The sequence below is a fragment of the Cynocephalus volans genome, chromosome 8 (genome assembly GCF_027409185.1).
Source record: "Cynocephalus volans isolate mCynVol1 chromosome 8, mCynVol1.pri, whole genome shotgun sequence".
NCBI lineage: Eukaryota > Metazoa > Chordata > Mammalia > Dermoptera > Cynocephalidae > Cynocephalus > Cynocephalus volans.
Genome location: NC_084467.1, coordinates 971,237 through 981,536, shown reverse-complemented (window position 1 = coordinate 981,536; position 10,300 = coordinate 971,237). Strand labels below are relative to the sequence as shown.

The 10,300-nt window shown below is 63.0% G+C and overlaps 1 protein-coding gene across 1 annotated transcript; it reads right to left on the bottom strand.

The window, feature by feature from the left end:
• Positions 1-217: 217 nt before the first annotated feature.
• On the bottom strand, positions 218-9,485 carry GABRD (gamma-aminobutyric acid type A receptor subunit delta). Its single transcript, XM_063106843.1, has 9 exons — positions 9,418-9,485; positions 4,657-4,769; positions 4,234-4,301; positions 3,926-4,146; positions 2,702-2,784; positions 2,184-2,321; positions 1,234-1,389; positions 790-1,001; positions 218-514 (listed from the first exon to the last, which is right to left on the bottom strand). The coding sequence occupies exons 1-9, from the start codon at positions 9,483-9,485 to the stop codon at positions 218-220; spliced, it is 1,356 nt and encodes a 451-aa protein (XP_062962913.1).
• Between the last annotated feature and the right edge of the window lie 815 nt (positions 9,486-10,300).

Here is a 10,300-nt window from a genome sequence, read left to right as displayed (position 1 = left end):
TCTCTAAGCCCAAGAACTCACAGCCCCCAAGCCTGGTGCCAGCCTGGCTCGGCCTTGGGCTCAGGTGGCTCCGTGGGCACCCCGTGCGCTCCCTGGTCTGCCTGGTCTAGGGGGTGAGGCTGGGTCAAGGCTCAGGGAGGCGAGGCTTCCTCTCGCTGTGGGCAGACCACCCCGAGGCTCTTTCTTCCAGGAGTTCCCAGGGCCCCGTGTCCGGCGCTCACATGGTGTACGCTGCCCAGTAGATGACATTGACAGCCGCGAACGCCGCAGGGAACACGGCGCGGGCGTAGATGTCGATGGTGTCCGCGTCGATGGGCTTGAATCGAGCGCGGATGCCCCCCTGGCCCCCCGAATGGGGCCCCCGCTCCTTCGTCTCCCCGGTCTCCACCTCCACCGACCTGTAGGAGCCCATGAGGTTCCCGGGGACACGGCACTGCCGGCGGGAGACAGCCAGCTCCTGGGTGACGCCGGCGGCCGAGAGGGAGAAGAGGACGATAGCGTTCTTCACGTCCATCTGCAGGGGCAGGGGCATGGCTGAGGGGCTCGCCGCAGCTCCCAGGGCCCCCGATGACCAGGACTCCCACGCAGGACCCCGCCCAGGCCAGCAATGTCCCTCTCCATGATCAGGCTGGGGCTGAGGAGGCCAGACCTGTCCCCTTGGGGTCTGGGGGCCTCAAGTGGCTCCCCAGAACCAGCCAGCAGAGGGCCCTGGCAGCTGCCCCTTCCCTGTGGCAGTCAGGGCCTGTCCTTGCTTCTGGGCCCGGAGGGACACCAGCCCACCAGCCTCACCTCTGCCCTCGGCTTCGCAACCTTGACCTTGGCCTTCTGCTTCCTCCTGTAATCCGCGTTGAAGTGGGCGAAGGCGTATTCCACCAGGGCCGCGAACACGAAGACATAGCAGATCCAGAAGTACACGTCCAGCGCCTTGATGGCCGATGCCCGTGGCAGGGAGGAGCGGGCGCTGACCATGAGCGTGGTCATTGTCAGCACTGTGGTGATGCCTGGGGCAGGGGAGGCGCCACCGTCAGAGCCTCCAGCCTTAGCAGGGCCTGCGTCCCAGAGGACGGAGGGCCCGCTGGCCCCCCCGGGGTGAAGTTCAGACTCCTCTGCTCCAGGACATGTGGCACGGGGGGCCGGAGGGCAGGGGCTGGGCTCGCGAGTAGCAGGGCCAGAGTCCAGCTCCCATCACCACCACCACCAGCCCTGTTGGAGGAGACATGAGGGTCCCCGTACCTAGAGACACCCTGGCAGGCACCGCGGCCTGACTGATCCAGAAGGAGACCCAGGACATGGCGACCAGGAGGACGGACGGCATGTAGGACTGGATGATGTGGACCCCCCGGTTCCTCCGAAGGTGGAAGTGCAGGCTGAGCCGGGGGCACTGGCCGGCTGCCGGGGAGCCACTATCAGAATGCTGTCCCCGCCCGGGCCCCCAGCCCGGACTCCGGGGGCAGGAGACCGTGGCAGGCATTTCAGCCACCGAGAAGCTCAGAAGGGAGACCCTAGACCCCAGCCTTCCCCACCCTCCCCTCACTGGCCCTAGGTCTGGCCGTAGGAGAGGCTGGCTCTGCTGCAGGGTCCCCAGAGAAATGAGAAGAGAAAGAATCCAGCGTGGCTGCTGGCCGCAAGCTTGCCAGACTGACCCCGAGGACGCTCCCAGCCAGAGGCAGGGCTCACCTCATCTGCTAACCCAGAGCTGGGCCTGCTGGAGTAGGACGGGGCAGGAGGGGCCAGAGGACAAGGTGGCCGGGGAGGCTTGGCCCCTGAGCCCTGCAGTGCTGGGGCCGAGAGGGCTCCACACCCTCAGCTTCCCCTAAACCTAGAGTGCTGGGAAGGGGGAAGCACCGAGGCATAAGTTGGTGAGAACTGGACACCAGCGGGCAAGCTCCTAAGTCAGCGGATTCCCAGCTGTGTCCTCAGGGGCCCTCAGAGGCAGCTGGTGGCTCAGTTAAAAAGCATCTGAAACCCACGGGCCAGTCTGTGGCTCACTCGGGAGAGTGCAGTGCTGATAACACCAAGGCCACGGGTTCAGATCCCACATAGGGATGGCCGGTTCGCTCACTTGGGAGAGTCTGGTGCTGACAACACCAAGTCAATGGTTAAGATCCCCTTACCGGTAACCTTTAAAAAAAAAAAAAGAAACCCACAGGCTGGCTGGCAAGGAAGAGGCCACGCTGCGTTACCCGATTTGAAGTTAGTTAGCTCCGTGGTGAAGCGGTAGCTGGTGATTGTGAACTGTGCCAGCTGTAGCCTGTCTAGCCCGTGGATCTGCTCCTGGTTTTCCGACCAGTAGTAGACAATGTCCTCGGAAGAGTAGCCGTCTGTAGGAGAGCCCCAGGTGGGCGGCAGAGCCTGGCCTCAGCCCACAGCCCCGAAAGAGGGGCAGTGACAGGGGCAGCTCTAGACCCCAGCCGGGAGCATCCCTCGGCTCTGGGACTGCACCTGGCACCTCCGGACAGGAGGGTGGGATGGAAGTGCTGGCAACAGTCCACAGCCCGGCCCCCCAAGCAGGGCGCTACCTGCTGGTCAAGCTGCTCCACGGCCCCTGCTCTCCCTGGCCAGACTTCCTGGTCATGGGGAAGCCCACCCCAGATGCCGCTCTGTCCCCTGAGCCAGGTCAGCCTTGTCCAGGACCTGGGCTGTGCAGGTCTATGGTGGCCCTGCTAGAGAGGGGCCCCCACCCCATCCAGGCCCCACTTACAACTCTCCAGGTCCAGCATGCACTCCTGCTCGTCCATGGGGTACTTGGCCAGGTCCATGTCACAGGCCACCGTGGAGGTGATTCTGTCCAGACAAGCATGGTGTGAGGCCAGCCCTCTCTAAGCTGGCAGTTCCTTTCCCCCAGCAGGTGGCTACATCCTGGTGACAGCCCAGAAGAGCCACCTGCTCACCGGGGGCTGCCTGGGGCCCCAGCTGCCTCTCAGGCTTTGTTTGCAGGTTGCTTGGCATCTGGGTGAAAACTGAGAACTGTGGTCGACTTCGTAGATATCTGGGGGAACTGGATTGCATTCACTCTCTTCTTCGTTCAAAATGCTTGGCTATCGGACTAAGCTGGGGGTCTGTAAGGCAGGGAATAGCCTGGACACCCCAGGCTCTCACCCGAGGGCCGGCTGATGGCTGCGTGGGGAACAGGCCCAGAGTGGCCAAGTGCTCTGATCTTCTAGGAGAGGCCAGACATCTGGAATCTTATGTAAACTCTCCTGATTTTTTAAATGTTGGCAACTAATTCCATTTTTCATAGGTATGTGTCTGAAAACAGTCCTCAAACAAGTACATGGATGCACATGCCCACATTCACCAAAAGGTGGGCACAACCTGAGTGTCCACCCACAGGAAACGAGCCGTGGTCCATCTGTGCAAGGGACTGTTACTCGGCCTTGAAAAGAAGTGAGGCGCTGGTACACTCTACAACGAGGGTGACCCTTGGAAACACGATGCTGAGTGCAAGAAGCCGGACCCAAAGGTCCATATCGCGTGTTTCTGCTTAAATGAGATGTCCAGAGCTGGCAGGTCCGTAGAGACAGAGCAGATGGGTGGGTTCCAGGGGCTTTGGGGAGGGGACTGAGAAGTGACTGTTTAATGCGAACGGTCTCCTTTCAGGGACTAAATGTCTCGGAACTACATGGAGGTCACAACGTGGTGAATGTGCTAAATGCCACCAACATGGCTACTTTAAAATGGTTAATTTCACATTATGTGAGTTTCATCTCAGTCAAAACCAAAAAGGCACCGTGTTGGCCTAAAAGCCACATCTGCTGGCTCCCCAACGGCGACCTCTGGAGTTGCTGAGCAGCGGCCGCCGGTTGCCGCGACATAACAACGCCACGGTTTCTACGCACGCCCACCCCAGCTCCCACAGAAGCCTCTTGGGCTCTCTCCAGCCCTGGGCGCTCCGAGCACGATGCTGGGGCCTGTCGCCGCTCACCGGATGCTGTACAGGATCACGCCATCGGGCTGCAGCCGGATGAGCTTGTTGTCCACGGTCACATCGTGGAACCAGGCCGACTTGGCGTTCACGATGAAGGTGTCGGGGAGCCAAAGCTTGTCCACGAAGCGGCTGTCCAGACCCAGAGTCTCATTGGTGTGGTTGTAGGAGAGCCTGCTGTCCCTCCAGCTCTGGTGCAGAAACACGGTCATGGTGTACTCCTGTGGGGACAGGCGGGGCGGCAGTGCTGGTCACCTCCCACGCCGCTCTGGGGCACCTGGCCCAGGGGCAGAGGCTGGGACACCTACCATGTTCACCTCCGAGATGTGGTCGATGCTGGCCACCTCAATGGCGAGTGCCACATTCACGGGAGCGCCTGCAGGGAGGGACAGGCCCAAGGAGAGTGGGGCTGAGGCCGGGCCCCACCTGGCTCCAGCTAGCACCTGGGTGGCCTGCCAGGCCCAGGGATGCAGGATGGGGAGGGAATGGCTGCGGATTCTGCAGAGAGCTTGGTTCGGTGCCATCACAGCCTGAGAAGATCCACCTCCAGGTGTCTCCCTGGGGTGGGGTGGGGTGGAGTGGGGTGGGCTGGGGCACCTGGCATCCAAAGTCTGATGAACTCCCCAGGGAAGAACCAGGCCTCTTCCGCCAGCCCCAGAGCCCAGCAGGGGACACGCCCACAGCTGACCCAGGGACCACTTGGCCCTGCCTGCACTCACTGCTGCCCTCACCTCCAATGCCAGGTCGGAAGTTGCGGGCGTAGCCCTCCATCAAGCCATCCAGGTTGGGGAGCCAGGATATCTCCAGGTTGGAGCCCACGTAGTCCCCGATGTCATTCATTGCTCTGGGGACAGATAGGGCGCCAGGAACTGAGCCTAGATCCCTTTGTGGAGACGGAGCAGTCCTGGGCACCCAGATCAGGGGCAGGTGGGGAGGACCACTGTGCAACCACTCCAGGCTAATGCCTGTCCTGTCCTGGCAGCTTAGGCCAGACACAGAGAAAGCCCTGGGAGGTCCTCGGCCTCTTGCACCTGCTGGGCTCTCGCCCCTCCCGCCTGGCTTCTGGGGAGGCTCCCTGGGTCAGGCAGAGTCCTCCAGCGTGGGCTGTGTCCCCAGGCTCCCTCAACAGCCACCCGTGGCTTCCTCCTCAACCAACCCATGCGGGGCCTGCCCCGCGTCAGCCCTGCCGCGGCTTCCACTGGGGCCAGCTGCACCCACTCTCCCTGGGGCCACTGGTCCCTGCTCCTCTGGGCTTGCAGAGCCTCTTCCCAGCGCTCCGCCCTGCCCACCAGCTCCAGCTCCCGAGGCCCCCAGCTTCCCCAGTCCTAGACGCCTGCACCCTCATTCCTCCGCCTACGCCCTCACCCCAGACACCCACTTGGCCCTCCAGAGCCTCGGACCCTCATTCCCAAATCCTCTCTGTCCTGCCTTGAGACCCAGCCCAGGCTCCCTCAGGAAGTTGCTCCCAACCATCCATCCTCCCAGCGAGCGAGTCCGTGACCCCTTGGAGCCTGAGCAGAGGACTGTGACTGAGCCATGAACAGATGGCCACAGCCCAAGCCCACGAGGAGGTCCAAGTCTAGCAGGAGGGACAAAGCAAGTGGCTTCAGGTGTCACAGAGAGGGAGGCCAGGACCCCCCAAACTGGGCTGGGTGAGGAGGGGGCGGCCTCCCTGAGAAAGCAGCCCTGGAGCCCAAAGGGGAAGAGCTTGAGTGTCGGGGGAGGTAGGAGGGGGACGGTGAGCGTTCCTGTCATGGGCTGTGGCAGTGCGGGCTCAGTGGGGACCGCAGGCGATAGGGGTGAGTGCGGAGGGCCCTGTGCGCAGGGATGGGTCCAAGATCTCCATCTGGGTCCACACCAGGGCTCCAAACGAGAAGCCACGTGATTAGACTCACGTTTGAAACACGCAACACTGGTGAAACAGCGGGAGGCAGTGGGGTGCGGGACACGGCCTTGCCCTGCGTCCCTCCTGGACACACGTCCTGCACTTCGCTCCCAGGCAGGTCCCAGAAGCTTGCAGGGCAGCCTGGGCTTGGAAGGCAGCCAAGCCCCCTCCCCTTTCAGCCAGGGCCACTTTTCTTTTGTCTGTTTCATAGACTGGCCTTTTGAGGAAGTTGACTTTAAACCAAATGTTCCTTAGTTAAGGAAAATTTGCAAACCCCAGATCTATCCTGTCTGACCACTTTGGCACCTCATCCTGGGCCAGAGCAGCAGCTGCAGGCCATACAGACAGTCACTGCTCCCCACTGGTCCCCTGGGTGATGGCCTGGTGCTGGGCTGGGGGGACAGGGCAGTCACTTTGGTAAACAAGTGTAAGACAAAATTAAATTAAGTCCTGGCCCCTAGTAAGGCACAAATAAAAATGCAGATGGAAGTCACTGTGAAGGTCAGATCTAAAGGGATTTGAATTAAGCTTTATTTTTGGACTAGCCCAGCTGCCATCTAGCCTGCCTGGAACGAGGCCACAAGGACACCTGCTTCCTGGGTCCCGCCCCTTGCTCCTCTCAGGGCGCTGGCACAGGCAGGTGCGCCTTCCCTCCACCCCAGTCCCAGGCCTGCTTGGGGCAAGAAGTCACAGCCAGGAGTAAGCCCCCCACCCCCACCCCGAAGCTCCCCTTGAAGCGGCAGCACGATAGACAGCCTTTGCCGTCTCCAGGGAGCGAGAGGGGACTAGGCTCCCCCACCCCCCGTGTCATTTCTCGCCTGGCTGGTCATTTTTCCAGCTGTGAACAGATGTGAAAGGCTGGAGCACAGAGGAGGATGTGCTCATGCTGGACTCTGGGCTCTGGAGGGCCCCACTCTCCTGCACTCCGTTCGGGGTGCCCAGGCCGGGCAGAGTTAATGGGTGAGTGGGCACAAACTCTGCATCTAGGGAGCTCAGATGAGACAGGAATGTCTGCACTGACTGCAAAGCCACAGAGACCTTGAGGGAGCGCGGCTGCTCACCTCGAGGCCCTGGAGCCCAGCGCTGCCCTGGAGAAGCTCCAAGTCTACACTTGGTTTTAGGAACTGAGACTCATAGGGCAGAGCAGGCACCGTGGAAACATGGCAGCGTCCACCGTGGGCTGCTCTTGGTGCATCCTAGGCCTCCCTCCCCTGCAGGCCCCGCTCAGAAACAAATCCACCCTGTCTCTCATCTGTGCCTCTGGGGACAGAGAGGGAAGGTGGGTGTAGCTGAGCAAGGCAGCGGGGTCCTCCTACCTCCGAGGATCCCTCCACCGTGCACACGAGCCTGCAGATCCTTTTAGAGCGACACACGCCTCCCCAGCATCCCAGTTACCAAGGCGAAGAGGAGTGCTGTGACAACCACGCGCTGGCTGTGGCATCGCTTCTCCAGGGAGGGGGGTACCAGCAGCCAGGAGGGCCCCCCCACGGGTACGCAGTTGGCAAGCTCGGTGCCTCTGTGTGTGCAGGTCTCTAGGTGCTGGGACCTAACCCACAAAGGCAGCAGTGCACCCCTTCTTATCCTACCCAGCCCTTCCCCCAGGAGCTACTGGGATCTGGACTGAGGGGTGACAGCCAGAACAGGTCCTTGTGTCCTCAGACCCCGCTCCAGAGATGAGGACCCAGAGACTGAGGGAAGGAGGGTGGCTGTCCTGGTTTCTGGACGGGAGGGGACACAGAAACTGATAGCAGAGGAGACCCCGTGTGGACAGCACCAAGCTAAGTCAGGAGGTCACCACCAAGGGCTGAGCTGGCAGCTGCTTCCCTGGCCCTTTCCACCTTGGGAGGTCCTTCCGACCTGCGCCATGCTGTCACTGCCAGGCTAAAGCCGGAGGTTGAGCCCAGCATCTGCACATGGACAGAATCACCTAAACGGGTAGACTTTAAAATGTAGCAAGAAGGTGACTGCTCTTCATGAGAGGATGAGATGGGAGCAGAGCAGAGAGCGAAGCTCTAGCCTATGATAGCGCATCTATCACCCTGTGGGTGCCCTCGCCCAAGCGCCCTCTGCAAGGGATGGGAAGGAGGGCAAGGCTCAGAGGGCATCCTCCCGGCTGGAGTGTGGCCTTCCAGCTTCCCTGCCCAGGAAAACAGGCACACAAGCCTTTACCCCACACCCCAGGAGCCGACACGGGTCAGGATCAGAATTTTTCAGGTTTTACCAAGAGGGTGTGGTGCAAATAGGGACCTGGGTGGGTCGGTCTGGAGACTTTCCCTGCAGGAAACCTATAAATAGGCCCCCGAAGTAGGACAAATAAAGACAAAACCAGCCTCATGCCAGTTCAGGACAGGATTTGCCACCAAATGAGTTTTGGTGTCAAACTTGGGCTAAAACTTTGGGGTTTCAGAGCCGTTTGGATTTCAGACTCCTGGCTGCGTGGCTGCGGGCGTGGGTCAGCAGCCAACCCAGCGCCTCCGCACACTCACCTACGACTGACCGTGCCACACTGCCCACCTCGCGGCCAGCAGCCAACCCAGCGCCTCCGCACACTCACCTACGACCGTGCCACACTGCCCACCTCGCGGCCAGCAGCCAACCCAGCGCCTCCGCACACTCACCTACGACTGACCGTGCCACACTGCCCACCTCGCGGCCAGCAGCCAACCCAGCGCCTCCGCACACTCACCTACGACCGTGCCACAGTGCCCACCTCGCGGCCAGCAGCCAACCCAGCGCCTCCGCACACTCACCTACGACCGTGCCACACTGCCCACCTCGCGGCCAGCAGCCAACCCAGCGCCTCCGCACACTCACCTACGACCGTGCCACAGTGCCCACCTCGCAGCCAGCAGCCAACCCAGCGCCTCCGCACACTCACCTACGACCGTGCCACACTGCCCACCTCGCGGGGGACCCGAAGCAGGGGAAGGAGAGGGCAGAGAGAGGCTTTGCCAGGTCAGGGGCTGTGCCGACGCCACGTCTCCGGACCGACGCCACATCTGCGGCTGGACCCAGCCCCCTGGGTCTGTCCCCCCCCCAGCAGGGCGTCGCTGTCGCCCCACCCCTCGTGCCTCCAGCCTAAGCACAGGCTGACGGCCAAGCGCTGCTGGTTTCCGACAGCGCTCAGTGTCCAGTCGGCTCGTCACCAAGTCTGGGTTCCGGGGGACCTGTCCTTGCTGTGTTGCTGAAGCCCTTGCGCTGGGATGATTTTCAGAAAGGCCCCTTTCTGGCCTGCAGACCCGCCTGGAAGGCGGCGGGCTCGGTGTTGGGGCCCCAGATGCCCCGAGGACCCAGGAGCCCTCAGATCCGGGGCGGGCAGAAGGGAGCCGGGGAGCCCGCGGCAGGGAGCGCGAGCCCCGCCCCGGCGCCGTCCCGTGGCCTCTCGCTTCTCTGGGGAGGCAGCGCCCCGTCCCCGCCGTGTGGAAGCGCTCCTGGGAGGGACAGCCGCGCGCCGCCGCGACCCAGCCGCGCTCCCCGGGGCCAGGGGGCAGCCCCTGCCCTGCAGTCGGAGCCCGTCCTTCCCCTGCCCGCGCCCGCAGGGCACCCGCCGGGCAGGGCGCCGCGTTCAGCACCCGGACGGCGGACAGCTCCGCCGCCGCCTCCTCACCTGGTGCCGCGGTGCCGCTGCGCGCAGAGGAGCAGGAGCGGGGACAGCAGCCAGGCCAGCGCGGCCATGGCCTCGGCGGGCTCGGGCTCGGGCTCGGCGCGGGACGGCACCGGCGGGGAGCGCGGGGGAGCGCGGCGCGGGCGCGAGGGGCGGACGGAGCGCGGGGCCCGCCCAGCCCGCGCCGCCCCTGAGCCGGGCGACACCCCCGAGTCGGGCCACCCGCTGCCCCACTGCCTCGCGGACCGCCCTCGCCGGCTGCAAGCGGGTCCCTCCGAGTGTCTGCCCGGGAGGAGAGCCTGGCGCGACACCGCGTGGACGCGGCGGCTCGAACCTCGTCCCCGAAGCGGGGGTCCCAGGTCCAGGGCCGCTGGTTCTGGCAGCTCGGGCGGGAGCGGGAAGGTGCCAGCGTCCCTGCGGCCGTCACTGCCTTCTCCTGGGAGACAGGACCCCCCACCTCCAGCACCAGACTCCTTCCAAAACCCTCGCACTCGCAGAGCGGTCCTGCTTACTGGGGACCCTCGACTGTGGCACCGTCAGAGGAAAGGCCGTGGGCACCGTTGCCGGTCCGCTGGCCACGGTTCTGCGGGCAGAACCCGGCTCTGGCCCCAGACACGGCGACTTCTCAGCCCGGACTGGTCAGGCTCCAGCAGACGTCCAAGGGCCTGGCAGGTGGCTGGGCTCTAGCAACGACCAGGTCCACCTTCCACACTCCAAAGAGCTGAGAAAGTCAAGGCCCTGCACATCTATTTAAATCCTTTTGAACATGAAGTTTTGCAGCAGTTTCCCTTAAAAAGCTGATCACAAACTTTAATCATTGTTCAGCCTCGTTTATTTACTTGTGGACCCCTAATAGCTGACAGCATAAAGTGAGCTTCTCATGAAA

Bases quoted from the DNA above. Each gene is read 5' to 3' on its own strand.
- GABRD (XM_063106843.1), bottom strand. From the start codon at position 9,485: ATGGCCGCGCTGGCCTGGCTGCTGTCCCCGCTCCTGCTCCTCTGCGCG. The intron at 4,770-9,417 runs GTGAGGAGGCGG...ATCTGTCCCCAG, and splicing joins CAGCGGCACCGCGGCACCAG to AGCAATGAATGACATCGGGG. The intron at 2,785-3,925 runs GTGAGCGGCGAC...TTGTCTGGACAG, and splicing joins GTGATCCTGTACAGCATCCG to AATCACCTCCACGGTGGCCT.